Source organism: Ips typographus, linkage group LG16 (assembly GCF_016097725.1).
Source record: "Ips typographus isolate SLU linkage group LG16, UJ_Ityp_2.0, whole genome shotgun sequence".
NCBI classification, from domain to species: Eukaryota; Metazoa; Arthropoda; class Insecta; order Coleoptera; family Curculionidae; genus Ips; species Ips typographus.
In genome coordinates this window covers 6,692,583-6,715,384 of record NC_138437.1, presented here as the reverse complement: position 1 = coordinate 6,715,384, position 22,802 = coordinate 6,692,583, and the positions used below count along the sequence as shown (strand labels likewise).

At 35.0% G+C, this 22,802-nt stretch overlaps 3 protein-coding genes across 3 annotated transcripts; 1 reads left to right on the top strand and 2 right to left on the bottom strand.

Annotated features, from left to right (window-relative positions):
• Nucleotides 1-54: 54 nt before the first annotated feature.
• Nucleotides 55-5,815, bottom strand: LOC145739256 (vitellogenin-like). The gene is made up of 5 exons (XM_081994723.1): nucleotides 5,656-5,815; nucleotides 3,404-5,564; nucleotides 2,848-3,320; nucleotides 1,107-2,792; nucleotides 55-1,044 (listed from the first exon to the last, which is right to left on the bottom strand). Exons 1-5 carry the CDS (start codon nucleotides 5,684-5,686, stop codon nucleotides 113-115), a joined length of 5,283 nt encoding a protein of 1,760 aa, XP_081850849.1. The 5' UTR covers nucleotides 5,687-5,815; the 3' UTR covers nucleotides 55-112.
• A 1,988-nt stretch (nucleotides 5,816-7,803) lies between these two features.
• On the top strand, nucleotides 7,804-13,671 carry LOC145739271 (vitellogenin-like). Its single transcript, XM_081994759.1, has 5 exons — nucleotides 7,804-7,932; nucleotides 8,025-10,027; nucleotides 10,087-10,283; nucleotides 10,338-12,502; nucleotides 12,581-13,671. The coding sequence occupies exons 1-5, from the start codon at nucleotides 7,902-7,904 to the stop codon at nucleotides 13,564-13,566; spliced, it is 5,382 nt and encodes a 1,793-aa protein (XP_081850885.1). The 5' UTR covers nucleotides 7,804-7,901; the 3' UTR covers nucleotides 13,567-13,671.
• Nucleotides 13,672-15,320: 1,649 nt separating this feature from the next.
• daw (activin beta chain dawdle) lies at nucleotides 15,321-19,719 on the bottom strand. Its single transcript, XM_081994006.1, is given in 6 exon segments — nucleotides 15,321-16,155; nucleotides 16,213-16,426; nucleotides 16,478-16,661; nucleotides 16,869-17,102; nucleotides 19,136-19,526; nucleotides 19,528-19,719. Coding segments are annotated over 6 exon segments (1,365 nt in total). The 5' UTR covers nucleotides 19,705-19,719; the 3' UTR covers nucleotides 15,321-15,990.
• Between the last annotated feature and the right edge of the window lie 3,083 nt (nucleotides 19,720-22,802).

Sequence of the window (22,802 nt, the reverse complement as noted above, 5' to 3'; positions counted from 1 at the left end):
TTTTGCACCTTTAACATCATTAGGATTTTGTTAAAAATTAGATTGAAATAATAATTCTGCTTGCTAATAATTTATTTCCATTTTATCGTATACATAAACAAATAATAGTCATTTAAAAGCACATTGAAGGGATTTCCATGTCAACCATTTTGGTTTGAGTTTTATGACTAAAGTCAGGGTTTCCACCTTGATCAATTTGGTTCTTCAAATAATAAGCAGTTTTGGTTTTGTTAATACAATGAACTGCTGTCCTTTTAGTTTCGGTTTTCTTGGCTTGAGTTTTGCATTCTGGTACTGGATGGATTGTAAAGCAAATATCACCATCCTGTTCAACATAGCGGTTCCTTAGCCTCATACGGTTTTCGGATGCTGGCAACTTGGAATCACTTTTACCAAGATCTTGAGCAGTAACTACGTTAGCATAAATAGGCAAATCCTTGCGGATGCATTCTTGAGATAGTCGGTGGTCTCGTTTTCCTTCAAGTTGGTAGCTTTGTACAAATGTTTGAGGTGATTGGACTATGCAGTTCCTTGGGGTCCAAAAGTCTTCGGTTTTGTCTCCATTGAACCGTCCACACAAACCGACAACAGAGTTGTACAAATTGTCACTAGTGGAAGTAATTTTAACACGCTCTCCATCAAAAATAACATAGAACCAGTCCTGGAATTCTAGCTTAACTTCACCATTTGGCAAAGCGTAGACCTCTACAAAACCATCGCAAAGATCAGCAGATCTATCCTCATTGAAAAGAACTTGTTCTCCATCAACAAATACGCTTGAAATGCTTTGAGAATTGCTGACTTGCATGACAACTTCTACAGTTTTGCCTTTGGTGGCAGGGTGATCAAAAGTGATTTTCACTTCTTTAACATGCTGGGAATCCCTGGCCATCACCACAAAGTTTTCGACCTGGTTTTTACTTCTAGGTTGATGAGATTGTTCCGGAAGATATTGCATCACTACAGTCCATCCATCTCCAAGAGACAGAGGGTAGATCTTGTTGCTGAAAGTTTGGACTGCTGATTTGTCAATGACGCAGGTACCTGAAAGCAAAATAGTATTTTGGTGAGTTTCTCACTATCAGAAAAAATTAATAATAACTTACGTCTTATGTTTTGTTCTGCCATTGCTACTGCCATTAATCGAGATTTAAGATGGAACACTGGATGAGGTACCAAAACAGACTTGGCTAGTTGATTCAAATGAATGTTATAGAATTTGCTTTGCTCGCTCTGAGTCCAGAAGGTCACGTTAACTTGTCGTAAATTTTTAGGCTCAAATTGAGCTCTTAGGTGGATTTCATTTTCAGATACCTCTTCCCTATTAGGTTCAATTTCGACATTTTGGTAGTAAGCCACTTGAAGTGTGTTAAAGGCCATTGACATGCTTTCAAGACATTGTTCTGGTAGGTTTTTGAGTTGAATTTTAGCTGTAATGTCATCAAGGTAGTTAGATTCAATAGTCATATTTTGACAAGCGGTTAATTGGTTGTTTCCTTCTTGCATCTCTTTTCTGCAACTATTGTACATGGGAAGGTTTTTGAGAGCGTTTTGTCTGCTTTCACTTCTGGTTAACTGTATAGTTGCTTTAAGTTCCGCTGGTTGACGCTCTTTTTGACTCTGTTGATACCACAACTCATATTCAGCTTTTGGTTTATTTGTTGAGGAATAAGTGAAATCCAGACCGTTGGTATTTGGAATCTTAGACTTAAGTTCGAAGCATGCCTCTCTAGCATTTTGTTCAGACTTGCTTTTGTAGAACGCGATCAACCGAGAAAGTGGGTACACATTGCTCTTAGAGTATGCTACCATAAAGTTGTATTGATAGGTTTCATCTCCCACAAACTGGCATTCAGCGTCAACGCTCTTAGTTCTGGCATTCTTTACCCCAGCACTAACGTGCCTCATTAAGTTGTTTTGTCTTTCTTCACGATCATTTTGAGTTTTAGCTGACACTTCCTGTAGACTCAAGAATTCCTCAGGTCTTTCTGACTGTGGTTCACTTTTGTATTGATTTTTAATTCCAAACTTCAGAACAATCTTTCTGCATTTTGATTCTTGGGGAATTAAAGCAACATTGAGTGTTGTTGGCTGCATTCGTGAGAAGTCCACAATTTTCTGCAAAACACTCAAAACACCCTCAGATTTCCATAAGTTAACCATATTCCAAATGTTAAGGGAGTTTTGTGGCTTGTATCCCCAAACACGTACAGCAATTCCAGTTTTCTTTTGTCCCAGAGTAAAATCAAATGATGTTTGTTCTTGGGATTTAATTTGATGAGTGTGAGGCCTTAATGGGATAGGAGTAAGTTCCATGACATCACTTCTAGATGTATAAGGCCAAGAACTCATATGCAACCATGATGATTTCTTATCGGATTTTTCTAGTTCTGATTCAATTTGTAGAGTTCCTTTTTGTAAGTTAGCTTCCACATTCAAATCAACAGGGAGGTGTAACTGGTTGTTTGTATCGAAACCAGCAAGGTAAATTTGATGATCGAATGGTGTGACCAGGATCATTTTAGTTTCAGATTTGGTGCTTATGGTAACGTGACCTTCAACTTTGGCAGAGATGGAGTCAGGTTTGTAGAAACGTTTTCCATTAGACAATTGCGGGGTGATTTGACCTTTGACTTGAAGATCAAGTTTGACTAACAGTGGTACGTCGACGGTGAACACGAAGGGGAGTCCCAATTCGGTGGGGAAGGCCAGCTCCATTTGTTGCATTTGCCTGATTTTCATGTATTGGATGTGCTTGCCATTTTTCAGTTTTTGTTCTAGTTTGCGCACCACTGCAATACCAAATTGTTAGATTAAACTAAAATAATCATTAAAGTGTCACTTTACCTTCAGGTAGCTGCTGAATGCTTTGATTGTCAAACGACCAAACACTTTGAAGAGGTTGGAGTTCTGCCCAAATAAAACCTTCCAGTTGCTCAGAACTAGGAATCTCCATGTTCAAGGCTTCAGTTACTCGTTCACTAGACCATACTCCTGCACTAGGTTTGTTTTCATCTTTGTCTTCTTGGGCCTTATTAAACTTGTCCGTTTGCATGTAGAATACATTTTCCAGATTTTTAACGCTGGAAATCATTGCTTGGATATTGACCAGGTATTGCGACCAACCGTTCATGTCCCCACGTAAAGTATATTTAACACCTTTAGGTAAGATGTTATCAATACTACCGAGTTGCAGGAAGTTTTGCTTGAATTCCAAGTTCATGTTTTTGATCATGAAGTGTTCTAACATGTTCCAGCTGTCTACCATGGAATACTCCTTTTTGGTCAAATAGGGTTTGGCGGCTTGACCAGCTTTGCGTCTAGAAAAGAAAGTGCTAAGTTAATTTACTGGACGTTTAGACTTATAATTGACAAAACAACTGAAACTGACTGAAATACTTACAATTGTTCAGCATAACGTCCTGTCAAGTTGCAGATATATTCTATAGCAGACTTAACAACAGCATTGACTTGTTCTTGAGTATCCCTGTTGGTATTCTGAGCCATTTTTTGAAACATGTCAGCTGGAGGACTAGTTCTTAACAGTTGGTGAACAGCAACAATCCTTACTTCCGAAACCTCTCCAATGTTTTGGTAAATCCTGTACAGAACAGACCTGGCTTCAACTGGGTAGGAATAGACGATTTTGTCCATGCTGAGGATCATAAGCATCCTTTGGAATTGAGTGATAGGTTTTTGACCTTCCAGGTAGCGTTCAAAAGCTTCCAAAATGTTCTTGTGAGCAATGTTACCAAGTGCACGGATGCTGAGGTGGATGTTTTGGGTGTCAGCTTGTCTAATTGCACGGTGCAGTTGTTCGGAGAAATAAGGGATTACAGTTTTCGTAATGAATTCTTTGCCTTGCTCAGTTTGGAAATTTTTGAAACTGTGGACGGGGAATTGTTTTTGAGATTCGTCTTTGTGTAAGTCGATGTAGACCCTCTGGACTAAGTCTGTGAATGATAAAATGGCAGTGGTGTTAAGAGATTCCTGTTTCCTGACTTCAGGTTTCTGGATGAAATCAAAGAATTTCCTCATAAATTCCTCAGTGGGTGTGCGTATGGCGTTTGACATTGTTGCCACTACTTCAGCAGCTTCACGTGATTGAATTTTCTTTTCCAAAATCCATTCTTGGATGGCTAGACATGCTGGACCAGTTCCAGCTTGTGCAACAGCATCACGGAATACAGCCCATTGGTAATCATTTCCACCTTTATTGTTCAAGTCTTTAGAAACTGATCGGATTTCTTGTTCGTTCATTAAGCGGACCAGAGAAGTCAACATGGCGTATTTACTAAGAGTTGATTGATTCAAAATGTTTTCTGGTTGGTTCACTTCTTGGCTAATTTCGTGTGTTAGTTTACGAACATTTTGCTTCAGATCGAAATTCTTATTGTTCTTAACTGATCTTCCGTAGTAACCAGAGTAATATGGCATAAGTGGAAACGATGGCGCATCAGTCATTGCAGGAGTAGGTTGATATTGCATCATCTCCTCAGAGTCAGATTCATCTTGATTTTTTCTGATCATTTGCTTAGCAGCACGTTTGAATCTCTGCCAAGAATTGTTGTTTTCTTCCTTGTTCTTTTCTCGCACTTCATTGGATTGAGCGAATGGAGTCTCATAAGTGTAAACTAAGTTTCCAATTTCAATAGGGTTGGATAATTCACGTGGTTGGCTATTCTGGCTTTTTACCTCCCAAAGCGTCAAGTTAAGACTGCTGACTGCTAAACCTCTTTGGTCAGCTACTGATGAACGAATAGTAATTCTGTTAACAGTTTCGCAACTTTGAATAGTGTATTTGGATAATTTGCCACTCAAAATCATACGGGAAGTTGATTGTCTAGTGTAGAATTCGCCCATCTGATTTCCGGTAGGTTTGCCATTTCTAACTCCTCTAAAACCATAGTGGTATAAAGGTTGGTCCTGGCTGTTTGTGTAATTTTTGTTTTTAACAATCTCGTAGATATGAGAATTTCCACGTAACTCTTGTTGAGGAATCAACCAAGGCTGACTTAGAAGAACGTAGTCAGGAATTCTATGAATGTCGTACGAAGTCTCAGTTTCTCCAGTAACAGTTTCCTCCATAGTCTTAAATACACCAGTAAAGTCTTCCTGACTGGGCAACGCGTTCATTGGACTTTCTATTAAGTGTTTTCCATTGAGATCAAGCTGAAGCTGGCTGAGAATACTCTTAATTAAATTAGCTTCCCAGTTGCTCAAAGTCTTTTCAACTACCAGTCCCTTAATTAACCCTTGGCTGGTAAGTATGTTGAAAGGTTTCTCGGAGATTGCCAAAGGCTTGTAATTAAGCCGAGACTCGGCAATTTCAGAGTCCCAATCTTCAGGCAACTCACTGTGTATTTGGACATATTGAGCGTCAGAAAGCCAACCTTGGAGTTTACTCTCAGTCCAAGGGAGCAAATGTAAAGTGGCCTTTACTAAGATTCCAGAATACTGATCGGACAATCCAGTAAGGGTTGTTAAAGTACGACCCTTCACTTTGTAAACATATTCAGTGTTGTCTTTCCATCCTGGATGATTTGCTGCTATCGCCAACCCAACTGTACAAAAATTCGAAGTTTATATAATTGGAACTTTAAGTACAAATGACATTCTTAAAACTAGGTTTTAACAAAAACAAAGTCTACTCACCGCAAGCCAATATCACCAGATGGGACCTCATCTTGAGTTGAAATCTGGACAAGTGTGATCAAACTGTAAATTCATGTAATATTTATAGTCACAATTGTGCTGAATTTGATACTTGAACATAAATTGGATTAACAAATTGCAGATAACAATTTAATATCTATTTCCGCTTAACTATTTCCTAACTGTCTTCAAAATTAATCATTCAGAAAACCAAAATGGTTAATCAACAGGATGTTATTTTCTAAATACGTTCTTGGACACTATTGCTGTGTTAGCAGTAACGAGGATTCAAAAACATATTGACTAGAATGAGATGTTGAGTTTTAGATATTAAAGAAATAATATAATATTTGTATTCTCCAAAATGTAAATATTATAGTTATATGAGAATTATAACAATTCCTTAATTTCGTGAAACTCTATAGTTCAGTGCAAAATGTTGGGAAGCTCAGCAATTTTTCAAAAAATATTACCTCAAAAATTCGCATGTTCCTATATTATTTCTCATTAAAAAATCAAAATTTTGCAAACCATATCAATCTTCTTATGATAAATAGTGATTAACTTAAAGACCCTAAACAGGTTTTTAGACTGTAAAGCCTTTATTTGTTAAAATAAGAATGTAATTTTGTTTTACATGTTATAACAGACATTTTGTGTTCAACAAAATAATGAATAAACTGATTTGTTTCTTGTAAAACTTGAAAAAAATCAAATCTAAAGCAATATGCAAAGTGCAGATTGCTGTTACGTTTCCATATGTGGCAGCATGATTGCACATATTTTTTTTAAAACACTTAACAAAGTGCAATTATTTGATTTTTGTAAATTAATAGTACCTATAGAGATCAATCTTTCTAGATTTTTCTGATTTGAACTTGAGAAGTAATTAGTCCACGCGTATTCCTAATCATACAAGCAATTACCAATGATCCATATTCCTCCAATGTGAAATTGATAAATAGTTGCAATCTTGCACAAATTGATAGTTCATTCACTAATTCCTACCAATTAAACATGACTTTGTTATTTAAATTGAGCTTGATAACAAGTTTGTATCTAAGGGAGAGTAAATGATGCACTGATGGTTATTAAATGATTCAAATTAACGCAAACATATGATAACTTTTATGTAAATGGTTACGTTAAAGTAGTAAAGTTCACATGAAAATATAGGATCAGTCAAAGAAGTAAAAAAACTAATTAGTGCATAAAAGCATACAAAGTAAGAAGATGATTTATTCAGAGAGATAAATGTTGTAGAATTTCTTGAACTAAATTCAAATATGAGCTTAGAAGTGGACAAAATATTTTGTAACCTTTACTAAATAGATCCAAAAAGCAAAACGGCTCATGGAAAAATAGAAAAACTGACGGACTGATATTAATGAATATAACAATAATGATTGATTTTTTTTTAAATAAATTAAAGCCACCTGTTTAATACTAGGCGATACGTTTCCACTTAGAGGAGAGGGAGAGGAGACCTCATCAGTGTGATTATAGCAATTTTAAGAACAAAGAAAACCTTTATTAGTTTAATTGTAGGGTTGATTAAAAATATTTTTACACACTAATTTATAACTTTCCATTAGTAATTTCATCAGTACTTCAACTTTTGATTTGACGTCATATAAAATACGAACATTTCTGTAACGTTACCGTTGACAAGTAATAAATAGTATTTTATTCTAAAATTTGTAGAATAATTTCTTACATCTAGTATTTAATATATAGATTATATAAAAAATAATTAAGTGCCCTTGTCACAGAAATTCCTTTAGCAACATACTTATTCAAATTAATCCAGCTTCTGTTTTTGATGTTTCTGAATCTACTTCACAAAAAAATAATTTTGACTTTTGAACTGTATCTTTAGCTGTTGTAAGTTAACTTTTGATATAAAACATACAAACAAGGTAATATTATACCTATAAATTTTGCTACAAGAAACGCTTTAATAATTAACGCAAGTAATAAACATTTTAGCATACTCTATACATACTTCGTTATCAGCTCACTTTAACCCACGTTTACTATTGCAAAATTGTACCTAACGTTGCAAAAAATATTTGCAACAAAGAATTGATTTTTGCCTTCGAATCGAAGCTCAGATAAGAAATTCATTCATTATTTTGGCTCTTACGTAGGTATGTTATCTTGGCAAAGTCAGCTACTTTCTTGTATAAAAGGGGTTCAGTTTTTGGATATCCTCACATTCAGCTGCTAGTACCATCATCATCACAATGTGGTCTCAACTAGCCTTGTGTCTGCTTGGTAAGTATACTTTTTCTTACATCTAAATCTTTTTGGAAAATTATTAATTAAACTGTGTTATGTGACTCTAAAATGGACAATTCTTATTCCAGTGGGTTTTACCTATGCCTCCAGCAATTCAGCATGGAAGGAAAGTACCGAGTACGAATATCTGGTCGACGGAAGGACTCTTAGCAGCCTCCATGAAACATCCGACCAATACTCAGGCATTTTCTTGAAAGCTAGGCTCCAACTCTTGCTTCGTCCCGATGGAAAACTCCAGGGAAAATTGACCAACACCCAATATGCTCAAATCCAGGGTCAGCTTCCTGACGGTTGGGATTCTCAAGTTCCTGAGTCTCAACTGAGCTACAAGCAGTTGCCACTCAGCCAGAAACCTTTCCAAATGGCATTGGAAGATGGTCTGATCAAACAACTGATTGTGGAGAAAGATCTGTCCAACTGGGAAGCTAACATCATCAAGAGTGTGGTAAGTCAGTTCCAATTGGACCTCAAGGGAAGGAACCTGGTGTCGAGCCCCATGAACCACTTGCCCAAAGACAACAAATTGGACCGTGTATTCAAAACCATGGAAGAAACCGTAACTGGTGAAACTGAAACCCTTTACGAAATTCACCACTTGCCCGAGTACATTATCCAAAGCCAGCCTTGGTTAGTGCCACAACAGAAATTGATTGGAAATGGAAAAGTTCTGGAAGTCACCAAGTTCAAGAACTTCTCCAACGCTGAAAGCCGTCCTTCATACCACTACGGCTTTGCTCACATCGAGGAATCCGAGCCATCCAACAACAAAATGGGACAGTTCTTTGTCAGGGAATCCTACTCACGGGCTATTCTTACCGGAGAGCTTAACAAATACGCTATTCAGAACTCTTACACCGTCAACAAGAACATGTTCAACCCATCTTCCAATGCTCAGCAAAAAGGTTCTGTGATCAGTAAAGTAAATGTCACACTCGTCGAAGTAAGAACTCCAGAGCAGGCTCCTGAAGATTTGAGTAACCCTACTGAAATCGGTAACTTGGTCTACACTTTCGAAACTCCCTTTTCCAACAATAACAAAGTCCATCAAAAAATTCAAAGCCGTCTGATGAGAGAAACATCTGAAAGCTCTGAAGAGCAATCCGAATGGAGGCGATCACCAAGATCACTTTCAATGAAGATTTCCAAACGATCTGGTCAACAACAAGACTCTGATGAGTACGTCCAAGAACAACCCAAACCTCAATTGTCCCACGCACCAGAATCTCCTCTTCTCCCATTCATGTCTGGATACCACGGTAAATCCATCAGGGCCAACAGCGATTTCGATGTTAAAGCTAACGCTTTAAAAATTGTCCAAGAGATCAGCCAGGAAATGAATAACCCTGAAAAGATTCTCAGCGAATACACTTTGGAGAAATACACTATCCTTAACACTATCGTTCGATTAATGTCTGAAGATGAAATCAGATCCATCGCTGAAGAACTCTACAGCCAAAGTCAAGATGATCAATCGCGTCTCTCATGGATGGTTTACCGCGATTCCGTAGCTGAAGCCGGCACTGGTCCAGCTTTCTTGAACATTCACAAATGGATCACTTCAAAGAAAATTGAAAAGAGGGAAGCAGCTGAAATAATCTCCACCATGGCCAACTCCGTCCGTGTCCCAACTGTAGAATACATGAAGAAGTTCTTTGAACTGGCCAAATCATCCGAAGTTAAACAACAAGAGTATCTTAACGAAACCGCCATTTTATCTTACACCGACTTGGTCTACAAAGTGTACGTCAACAAAAATGAATCTCACAACCAGTACCCAGTTCACTCTTTCGGAAACTTCAACACCAAAGAAGGAAGGGAATTTGTTGAACAAGTTGTTATCCCATACTTGGCACAAGAATTGAACAATGCCGTCTCACAAACTGACGCTCAGAAAATCCACATTTACGTACGTGCTTTAGGAAATGTTGCTAACAGAAAAATTCTCGAAGTTTTCGAACCCTACTTGGAAGGTGAAAAAGCAGTTTCTCAATTCCAACGTTTATGGATGGTAATCTCTTTGGACCGACTTGCCTCATACAAACCTAGTGTGGCTCGTTCAGTTTTCTACAAAGTAAGTTTTCAAAGAACAACCAAAAAATGTATTTTATTAATTGGTAATGTCTTTCCTAGATTTACCAAAACACCGCTGAAATCCCTGAAATTCGAGTTGCTGCTGTCTATCAACTGATGAGAACCAACCCACCAGTTGAGATGCTTCAACGTATGGCTCAGTACACTCACACTGATATCCAAGAAGAAGTTAACGCTGCTGTTAAGTCTGTCTTGGAACATGCTAGCAACTTGCGCTCACCCAAAACAAGCGAATTGTAAGTATACTTTTGAAATTCTGTACTAGTGCAGTTCTAACGATAAATTTACAGGAGAGAAGCTGCCAAATCTGCTGTGTCCTTTTTGACCAAGAAACAATATGGATTAGACCAGAGTTATTTGCGTTTAGAACAATTTGTGTCTCAAGAAATGGGAGTTGATTTCCATCATCAGACTTTGAGTATTTCGAGCAAAGACAGCAACATGCCAAAAACATTTAAAATTGACGCAGACAACAGAAACAACGGAATGAAAACTCAATACTTCACATTCAGGGCCGCCGTTTCTAGCATCAGAGACTTAACCAACGTTTTGTACCGCCAAACTGAAAAGTTTGAGCAAGAAAGGCAACAAAGATCTCAAGAAAACCAAAAGGATGGAACCTGGTCTAGTGCTAAAATCGCTCAGCTTATGAACTACGAACACGAAGAAAGGGAACAACTTGAATCTATCATTTTAGCAGAATGGGAACATGCTCAAAAATTGTGGTCTGCCGACAATCAAACTGTAGAACGTTTACCTGAATTCATCCGCCAACATGAAGAACAAATTAGAAACGGTAAACAATTCAACTACGTTAAGCTAAGGCAAATGAAGGAAATGGCTCTCTCTTTCCCTACCGAAATGGGTATTCCTTTCTTGTACACTTACGACATGCCAATGCTGGTTAGATTTGAAGGAAGAATCAAGGCTCAAGCTACTCCCCAAATTTCTAAAAACAACAAATTGAACATTCCTGAAAAAATCGTAGCTGAAGTTGACGCATACGCTACCATTAGTGCAAAGGAACAAACTCACTTGTCGTTCGTCACTCCATTTGATCATCAAACTTACATGGCCGGTTATGACAAGAACTTACAAGCCCACATCCCAGCTAAAGCCCAAGTTGAAATCGATGTTAAGAGCCAACAAGTTAAGGTCGAAATTGCAGTTCAAGAACGTCATCAAGATGCTCGTTTGTTACACTTCAGCAGCTACCCTTACACTTGCAGAAGCGACATAATGACTATCAGACCTGTTGCTTTGAGACCAAACACCAACATTATTAAGCCTGAAGAAGACCAACATCGAGCTTTCGACATTGAATTTGGTAAGAAGCAAACTGGTTTGGCTTTCCGCGCTTGGGGTCATCATCCAGTACAAAGCATGAACTTGGGAGATTTACTCAAAATCTGGCAATCCAATGATATGATGACTGTCTGGGACCAATGGTGGGATAAAGCTACTTTGTGTCATAGTGAAGCCAACATCAGATTTTTACCAAGACAGAGCACCGTCAACAAAATAACTTTGAAATACAGATACGACCAACAATACAAAAAACAAAGTGATGTACAAAATGAAGAAGACTTCCTCACCTTAAGTCAACTTTCCAACAAACTTGAAAGCGATGAACCCAAACAACGTCAGCAACAAATCTTGAAACACGTTGGATCTGGAATCCAAAGCGCCCATTTGTGCAGCTCTGAGTTCTCTGTTGAAGCTGAAGGCGACAAGATGTACAAACACGTTTTTGGATACGCTCATGCTAAGAGCAACGCTGGTCCCATCTCTAGGGCTTTGGTATATTACAAGAACCAAAAAGACGGCAACACTGTAGGTTTTGAAGTTAGAGGAGAAGTTCCCAACACCAACGGATTAGATTTGACTTACTCCCTAGAAACTACTCCTTCCGGCAAATACAGCTGCCGCATCCAATGCGGTCAACCTAACTCCAACGAAGTAAAAATCTCCGCTAAAGTAAACATGAAAAGAAGCGATGCCCGTAAACAATACTTGATGACTGAAGAACCATTGTACCACGTATGCAAACAACAAATGCAACAAGGTAACTTCCAACTCCCAGCTTGCCAAAACATGACAATCAGAGCCAACTTCCTTGATGACATTCATTACCAAGTTCAATATGAGAACCTCAATGAACGTTTCGCCGAATACGTCGAAGATGCTTTCAAAGGAATTTTTGTTTACTACTATCCTATCACTGAAATCACCACTTTAAAATCTCAGGGCGAGAACACAATTACTGGACAAATTCACTTCCAACCTGAAAATTTGAGACAAGCTAATGTTTCTGTGGTTATCAGAGACCAACAATACAAGTTTGTCAACATCTCTACTCGCAATGAAATCGTGAAGACTGTTATCGTTCCTCATCCAGTGTTCCATCTGTCGTCTAGAATTGCTGGTGTGCTAAGAGGACAAGAAAACTTCAGACGTAAGTATTAGTTCAAGAAAGTTTACTTTAGCTTAGTTTTAACTCGAATGTGATTTCTAACATAACTTTTTTTTGCAGCAACCTGTGTTATTGACCAGAACTCCGCCCAGACTTTCAGCAACAAGTCTTACTCACTGCCCTTACAACAACAGTACACCGTGGTTATGCAGTACATCCCTAAAGATGCCCGTGTTAAAGGCACTGAACGTCAAACAGTCGAGAAACAAATCCAGGAACAGCTAGAAAACTACGTCGTCCTTGCACGTCAAGTGTCCAACCAACAAAAGGAAATTAGGCTGAACTTTAACCATCCTAAATCCCAAGGAAAAACTGTAGAAATCCAAATGAAACCCAACCAAGGTCAGGTCTCCGCTTCCAACCCTGCTGCTCAAGTACAGGTTGATGGACAAGAAATGAAATTTGATGACAAACACATTGCTGACTTATACAACGGTTTTGTTGAAATCTACGCTCTTCCTAACGGAGAAGTCAAGGTTGAAATTAAGGATGCTTTCTACTTGATCTTTGATGGAAAACGTGTCAAATTGACTGCCACTAGCGGAAAACTACGTGACTCCATTTACGGTCTCTGCGGACGATTCAGCAAGGACCAATACGAAGATTTCACTGTACCATCCAAATGCGTTGTCAGGACCCCTGAACAATTCGTAGAAAGCTACCAAATCGAATCTCAAAAGCAACGTCACCAACGCTCTGAAAAATCCCAGTCCGAATGCATTGCCAAAGTACTTCCTTTGTACGCTGATGTCATTTCTGATAGCGACGTAGATAGGTCCGGATGGACTAACCAGAACCGTGGAACCCAATTGAGACCTCGCTACGTAGAAGAGAACGGCGAAATTTGCTTTACCATTCGTCCAGTACCTGTATGCAATGGTTCAGCTAAGAAAACCGTAACCAAAAACATTGCAGTTCACTGCATCCAAGGCACCAAGACCGCCTACTATCTGAAATCTCAGATCGACCAAGGAGGCAACCCTGACTTCAGCAGGAAATCTGAAACCAAGACCGTCCGCATGGAAGTTCCCCAACAATGTAATTAAATCCATCGCTTGTATTCTCACTGTTAAATTATTTAGATTTAGTATGAGCATTCACAAAAATGTAAAAAAAAACAAAACAATAAAGCAACCATTTTTTTAAACATACTACTGTGTTTGTTTTAAGAGTTAAACCTAAAAATCAATCAGAAGAAAATTCACCTACAACAGCAACAACGTAGCAGTCTGTTGAGTTATATCATTGTGATGAGAACTGGTAAAGAGTTCAGGTCAATGATACAGCTTCTCAAAATCAGGTGCATCTATCAAACATCAAAAAATTTAAGAAGAAGAACTGTAATAATAGTGTATTTCAATCTATTTGCAACGTTTGGACTTAATACTAGGTGATCTAAATCAGTTTTATGGGTCACCATGTACACTCTGAATTATTTAAAGTAAAATATTAATTCAAAAGTCCATCATATGAGAGGCATACAGGGTGTCCTGGGTTTTTATAGCAGTAATTCAACTAAGTCCTTTTTGTCCAAAAATAAATCCATTTTGTTATATAAACTGTTTCATTGTTTAAAACTGCATTTTCCTGACGAATCATTTTTCCAAAATAGTTTATATAGTAATAATAGTGAACTGGGCTTAGTTTTTAGACATAGAAGTCCTACTTAATGTTAAAAAAAGTCAACACAAATAGGAAAAGTTTTGCAACTATCATAATAAATAAATTAAAAATATGTATGAAAATAACCTTTATTAATATCTTTATCAAGGCTTACAAGGATTCTTACCTGATTTTGTAAAACTTTAAATTTTACACATCTGTACATAAAAATACTAATTACACCTAATCCAAGAAAATTAGTATAAAAATTATTTATATTGAAATTTGTTGCAGTTGTACCAAATCAAATTCTGTTTTCGTTGTATATATAAAGCTTTTTTTATGCAAAAATTATTATTTTTAAATAAGTAAATTCGTATCATGTTAATGGGCCTATCCCACATATCATAAATTTTTGTTTTAATGACTGGAATCGAAAGAATAGGATCAAAAAACTAATTTTTCATATTCTTGAAGAAAAAATTATGGTCGCAAATGTTCCTACATTAGTTTGAATTTGTCCATTAAATTTAAAAGATCTGTTTTGGCGCGCATGTGACGTACGTAATTCTGGGCGATTTTATTGGCTGTTGCACGCCAACTGTTTCACTTCTTGTCGCTGATTGGTTGATAGTGTAGTACGTCACCGGCAGCGGGCGTTTTAAACATGAGATTAATGTAGTTTTTATCATCATTTTTTTTCTATTTAGACTTAATATTTTTGAAAACAAAAAAATACGGGTATAATATTTTCAATCCGTCTTTGTAGTTATGAAATAAAAAAAATTGTGGGACAGGCCCATTTAGGATTATACTTATTTCAGATTTGAAAGCATTACATTACTTAAAAAAAACACAATTATAAACATTCAGTTAACTTTACATTCACCAGAAAAGCAAAATATGTTAAACCAAATTTTGCTCTAATTTTTGTATTTGTTGTTATTCTTATGTCACTTGCCACTTATTTTTGATTTGCCATATTACGAGTGACAGTTAGTCAGTGCTTTTTGTCTGTCATTTTAATCCTTGCTTCTTCTGTTCATATTTACGTTTGTGTTTTATCTTTATTAACTCCGTAAGACACAAAATAACTTACGTTTTTCCCTCCTTAATTTCTTGACACCAAAATTTACAAAGTAACAGAACCAGAACTGCAATAATGCCTTTAAAAAAATGTAATACAAAAAAGCAAATATTTACAAAGAATCAATTTCTATTAAAAACTTAAAATTACATATCACATATTAATATTAACGTTCTCAGTACAATATGAGTTACATTCGATTCCATTAATTTCTGAACCATATTCATACATTGAAATTACTCAGAATACGCGAACACTTTCAGTAAATTAGCTACAATAAATAATCAAACCGAGTATACTTTTAATGACTTGTAGAATAAATAAAATAAATAACTGTGATACTGAAAGTGTTTACAAACTTCCAAGTGTCTACATAAATTAACTACACTAAACCAATTACAAATATTGGCAAATAATATGTAAAGTTGACATAATTCTGCCGAACTTTCTTCTTATAAGTACTTAGGGCTAATACAATGTCATATTAATTTGCTTATTATAAAACTATGGAAGCCACGCCTGCGTGATATAATATTTACAATAAAAATATAAATACGAGAACACATTATTATAGGTAAACGTTACCCAAAACAGAACCAGATAAAAGTTTTTTCTATGCAAAACATTAATAGGACCAGCCTGTATATTTGCATAGAAAAATTAACTACGTACGTAAATTCACCATATGTTCACTATATAAAGTTATAAATAATACAATACTGCTGACGACTATATAAGAATTTTCTAAGAAACCAAATTAAATTTAAAACAAATGTCTTACTTACATACAACCACAAGTTTCTACAATCATATTTGATAATAGTTTTGTCGATAAAGTTTTATTACCGTCCATATAAATTAGATTTAAAGACTGGAACTGTGTAGCTGCACAACATGGAGTTAGCTCTGGACGAGAACCCCTCTGATTATTCTTTCCCATAACTTTCTGGAAATCAAACAGGTTTGTTAGAAATATGTAAGAAGGAGGGTAGAAGAAACTTACTTGTAATATGCTATTATGGTGGCTAGCACTGTTCATGATTGCTGTAGGAGTAGTGCAAGATCCTCTACAAAAATATGCATTGTAGCCTTCGGGTTTGATAATCCAGTCACTCCAACCAATATCTTTAAATGATACATACAAACTCTCTCTGCAGCATTCGTTTGGGGAATTTGAACACTCGGATGACCTCTTTTGACGTCTATGTATTTGGGCTCTGTTAAGATTTTTATGATTAAATAGTCAAAATAATATAATTTGAACTAACCTTCTTTGCTGGGAGTAAGTGTAAATGATTAGAAATGGTCTCAAATCTCCTGATGATGATAAAGGAGACTGAGACTTGTTAAGTCCGCATGTTTTGCATATAACGTTGATTGCATGGATAGGAGAGTGTTGGTATTCCAGCCAGTTTTTTACTACATAGGAAACGTCAATTTTCAACCAGCCCTCTGCAAAATCATATCAAAGTGTTTATAAATTCTTGAGGATGTAAATATTTACTATTAAAATATCATTCGCAGAATTTCCGAAATGTTTTCAAAATGTTAGTATAATTATATCTTTGTTTAATGTTATGACAAGGCCAAATGCACTTTAATGTCCTGTCATCAATTGAACACAATAAAAGTCAACAACCATTCAAAAATTCAATTTACCTTTTAAATTGGTATCGTGGATGGCAATTGGGTTGGTTTTCTGGAAACTCTTGTTAGTATCCCAATGGGCTACTTCGTATATTATAAAAGTTTGATTGTGACCATCCATTACATCAGGTTTTTTATGAAACCACAGCTCCGCAGTGCTAACATCAGAGCTATGTATGTCATTGGGCATTTGAAAAGGTAGACAAGACGAAGGGTAATTCACTTTTCTCAAACAACGTGCATCATCTGAAACAAATTAAAAAAATATGAAATAGGAAGCATAAAGGCAGATAATTATTCAAAGCGCTACGCAAAAATCAATTTTGAAACTCCATTCAACAATTGCGTGTCAGAAAAACCGTTGACAAAAGTTAGTTAAATTGTCAAAGGTCATATCAAGAATTTTACAAAGTAAACTAAACAGTTCAGTAATTGTCAGTGTTTATGTTATACATATTTGTTCGATGGAAATTCTCATATCGGTCGAAGACATATGCCTGGATTACTTCACGGATAACATCAAAAGTTCACACAACATGTACCTATATTTCTGATAACGTAAAAAGAGGTCAATGTGAATAAACCCAGGAAACTCGTGCGTTTATTTATGCAAAATATTTGAAACGGAAATTTACTACTTGGTGGTGCATCCAAAACAATTAAGCCACGATTTTTGTATCTCCAGATAATCTTATTTGTTTTTCTAAAAAGGATTTCCTGTCATGGCTATTGCATATCAATTTCACGTTCTATAATCTTACTTGATAAAACCTAAAAAAAATATGTGTTACACGACCTTAATATTCGTTAGGAGGTCAAATGATATTTAGTTTAAATTTGTGAGGACATAAAATCTTGAATGGTGACAAAAGTCTTTTAGCCGAAAAGTTCATTATTACAGTATTTGAGTTTATCTTTTACGCAAGTTTTGTAGGAGTTCTTAAACTAATTGCATTTGTGAACTTAAAAAAATACAAAAACAATAACTTAACAAGGTGTGTTTGACAAAGAATTTACAATTTAATACATATGTAATCAGACCTAAAAAATTTAACTCAACGATTTATTTATACAACACTACTGTATTAAATATTCTTTATGTTACAAAATGGTAATTCTTCTAATATTCGCATTTTAAATAACAAAGGAGCAAATCAATGGTTGATTCAATTTGCCGCTATCCACAACACTGGCACTTGTCAAGTAAAGTGTTGCAGTCATATTTTTTATAAATTTTTAGTTACAACTTACTTTTAAGTTTTTCCAATTAATAAAAACGTTAAATAATACTTTCTCTGCATAACAGTTTTGAAAAACTGCTGATACTAAAAGGAGAAAATACGTAATTATGAATGTAACACTTCTTGGCAATTGTTACATCCGCTCCTTCAGCTAACTTCCGGAAGTTCAGAATAAAAAAGTCATATTATCTCAACCACTTTGCTTGTATGATGAAAGTTAATCTTACTTTCTTGCAAAAGTACACTACACTAGAATTTCCTTAAATTAATGACCTTATAACATTTTCCATTTTAGATAATTTGAATTTTAATGTCCATTAATAAAATATCACCAAGATAAGTCGGTGATAAAAATACACACTAAGACTTAACGAACTTGTGGAGAGTTCTTGACCAATTCGGCTTTATCTTTCACATGCACCGATGTCATGTTAAATAAAGTGATTAGGGAGCAAAAAGCAAAATTATCACTCCCACGCCTTTGATCGCGCAATGTTATAATTAAGTTTGTTAACGTGATTATTCTGGAATTTGTTCCGTTTTTAAGCTATTAATAATTAGCGATAGGTGCAATCGAATAAATGATAGTAAGGGCAAATTTTAGATTAAATTCCTTCAGTTAAAATTATCTGAAACATTTTATTAGGAGCTGACTAATTAAGATTGTTGTTATATTTTTGTGAAATGCATTCAAATCAATTAACAAACAAATGTTGCATGTTGACTTTTAAATTGTATGTGTTTGCATTGATTTTATTGGTTTTTAGTGATTTTCTTACTTGCGTGAAGCTTTATATGATTCACCTAATTATCAGGTTTTATATTTACCTGTATGAGGTTGCTTTTGGTTAATCAACGTTCTATTTTTGAATTTGTGAAAGTCTTCCTGATTGATATGTTTATGGAAATGAAACTTCCAATTAAATGCTATAACAAAAGTTTTTATGTAACTTCAGTGTTTGGGTATTACTACAAGTCAAAATTGGTAAACAACTAGTTTTATACAAGAATTTAAGACTTAAAGAAGTCATATTATACCTTCGTATGGAAGCACGATAGCTTGAGTAGTTTTGGCGTAAAAATCATCGTCGAACATACTTAGGTCCATATCGTGATCAGAAAGTAGTTGGTTCTCATTGTCCTGAATGGGTTTGGGTAGGTCGGAGATGGCAATTTGCGGTTTTTCTTTCAAACGTAACTTTTTTAGTATTTGATTTTTAATGTATTCGATTCGCATGGCGGTAAAATCGTCTTCACTTATAGTCCCGACCGATTCATCATTTTGAGGATCAACACTATTATCATCCGTTCCCGTATTAAGGTTTGAATAGAAAGAAGGTGGAAAGATTCCTCCAGTGACGAGATTGACCGAACCACTTAAGACAAGAAATACCGCCAACGTTACTACAACTCGAGACATCGTAAAAAAATATATGGATCATACACACGAACTTGTTTACAAAATGCTTTAAATTGATGCTGGGAATTTCTCTCTTAAACATAAACTTTACCCCACCATTTCTTAGCATTTCTGTTTCGAATGATCCATTTGAACCTTGAACCTGATATATCTCTATCGGAACTGGAGTAATGTAGTGGTAAAACATGACAATTCCAAGAAGAATTCCACTATTAAGCACGTGCTAAATAATTACTCCCTCAATTTTAATTTTAACATTAAAAATACGTTTTTTTCAAAAAACATCTATTTTTGTGTCAATCTTGAAAACGTTAGGGTTTCACTTACTACGCACATAACTGAGTGCCTAAAGCGTGACAAGTCCACTAATTAATTGATTAAACACTTGGAAAAGAAATGCAGATAACAGTTTTGTATGGCACGTTATCATTTTAATAGTTCGTGCCTATAAAATAATCAACTATATGGTTAATTTTGGCAGCAGACTTTAATTTATTACATTGATCGGAGAGTTCACGCTTCCGCAATGAAAGTCTCATTTATTTTGTCATATCGCGTCTACTCTAAGAACACCGGAGCCATCTTCTTGCAACTAAATAATCTGTTCATTTTTGAGCGACTTTTTCTTCAAATTGATTCACTCGATGTTAATTTTTTTTTTTGAAAGATTAAAAGGCATTTTTTTCCTCTTTCTGATAACCTAACCCTCGCTGTGGACCTGTTTTGTTTTTAATTAAAAACCGTTATTTTCGATTAAATTTACCGAATAAAGATGCTTCGTTTATTTGTTGGTAAAACATTTAATTTTTATTTTGTATGATTTTTTTAACCCACCCTGTAGAACGAGGTTTGTAAATGTTCACCTAAAGTGGGTAAATTGAAATGTAATTTTACTAATCTCATTTTGTTGGTAAAAAGAACTTTCTTCTCTTGTTTTAAATTCAATAATTTCGTATTTAAAACAAGAGAATTAAAGATAAGCACATTTTAAAAATTTTGCATTAAATTTTGTAAACGGCCCTTAATCGCCAAATTGTCTAACGCAAGTTTTTTACTTAAATTGAGTAGTTTTTCGTGTAACTTTACTAATCCCGTATTTCTTCCGGGAAGTTTCTAAAGAAATTTGTTGAATTTGAAACAAAAGAATTAACCACATTTTAAAAATTTTGCAATAAATTTTGTAAACGGTCCTTAATTGCCAAACTGGCGAAAACATCTAGAGATATTGACCATTGTGAAACCAAAAACTACACCTTAGTCACACCTGTTTACTCGGATCCGTGGCAACTTTCAAAAAGATCATTTAGGTCATCAGAAAGAGCAAGAAAATACTTAAATTATCGAGTAAATCAGTTAAAAGACCAAAAATTTTGCTGTTCCATTCTTTCTGACGAGCAGTTACTCCTGCTAAAGAGCTAAAACGTTAATCATTCAATAAATGATTTTTTAATACAAACTAAAACACTACTAACTTTTTGACTTGTCAAGAATTTTCATAATTTCCTAATTTTTCAAACCTCATTCTGCAAGCTTTTAGTGTATTAAGTACTGGTTCAAGATGCAAATACAAAATAAGAGTTACTTTTAAATTTTACACAAAATCAATCAATCTATTTGTGAAAAATCTTCAGAATACATATATTTAGTCAATAAAACGTCAAATTTAAATTCCCTTAATAGAGAGGTATTATGTAATTAACTTGAAATTTTGCAAAAAAAATCTAGGACCATAGTTCACATAATCTTACTTAATATGTAATATAAATTTCATTAGTCACATGTATCAAGAGTGTATGTATAGTTTAATGTCTGGAATTCGTTTTTCTTATCAAATAATTTGTTATTGAACTGTCACACCAATTGCATGTTTTTACACAATTTCTGTAGTTCTTGACGAGAATCCGGGAAGTGATAGAGAGACTCACGCGTTAAGGTTATGCTTCCGTCTCAGTCGGTTTAAAGTTTTATCTTAGACAGATAAATTATCTCCAAATTGCTACTCGTATTATACTATTTATAATATTGGAGCCCCCAGCAAATTTAAATTTTACAAAGTAACAAAATATTACTTAACATCGAACTAACTAGAGATGCATTCACGTCTGAAAGGTTAATGAATCGATCTCAAAATAAATTATATTTGCAAAATATTTATTCTTCAGTATTCAACGGAGGAATCATTGACTGGCAAGTTAAGTGTTATGTACACAATAATATAAAATGTTACATCATTTTAAACTGGATTTGCGACATATTTAGAATAAATTAAGAATCCTGATAACAGATGAGTTGAACTAAATTAATTAGGAATTTGTCTTATAGTTTATAGGACATGACACAGAACTGATTTACTGATGATGTTCATGAACTTCCGTGTTTTCCAACCTACGTTACAACAAACTATTTTAAATAAATATCCCATCAAATACAAAGTTGTATGAAAAGTTTGCTTACGTTTATTATTAACTTATAAATGGGGCTTGTAACTGGTTAACATCACAAAAATAAAAATGCAAATTCTGCTATCTCTACTTAAAGCCTCATCTAATTATATATAAAAATTATAGCATCTAATTGAAAAATTCTAAACATTCGGCGGCTTTGTAATGTTTTATTTTGATATTAAACATTTATTTAGTAAAGACGTGTGGCAAAATAGCGATATGTTGCAAATTATCGACAAGTACGTTCAGCTCGTGTTCATGGAACACGATAAATCCGTTTCATCAGGTCAAAAGTTTAAACATATAAATGTTGCATGGAATAGTGAGATTTAGCACATATACCTACAAATTCCTAAATTTGTAATGATTAAATGAACACTTAGTAGCAAATTGTTGCACTGCAATTCCTGGTATTATATTAGTAATTCTCCAAAATTCCAGCTGTTATTCACTATTTACACATTGCTCTGATATTGATATATTTTACCTAAATTAAATGTATGTTATGGAAATACGCTTGTTATAATAAATTTTAAATTTATTTTGAAACGCATATAACAGCATTTATCTGTTATGCTATGACTTTGTATTGATGTAAATTTTGGTATTTACTCCGTATCGCATAATTCCGAGCAGCAGGCCAAATATATAACTGTGCTGTTGGAAATAAAACGCATTTTTGGAATTGGTTGATGAGGTTAAAGTGAAGATTTTTTTTCGTCAACCGTATTTGCTACACCCTATATACATTTGACATAAAACTAGTAAGTAAGTAGTACTACTTTATACCTTACTTTATGTTCACCTACGTTACAAAACTGAATCTTAAGTGAAACAGTAT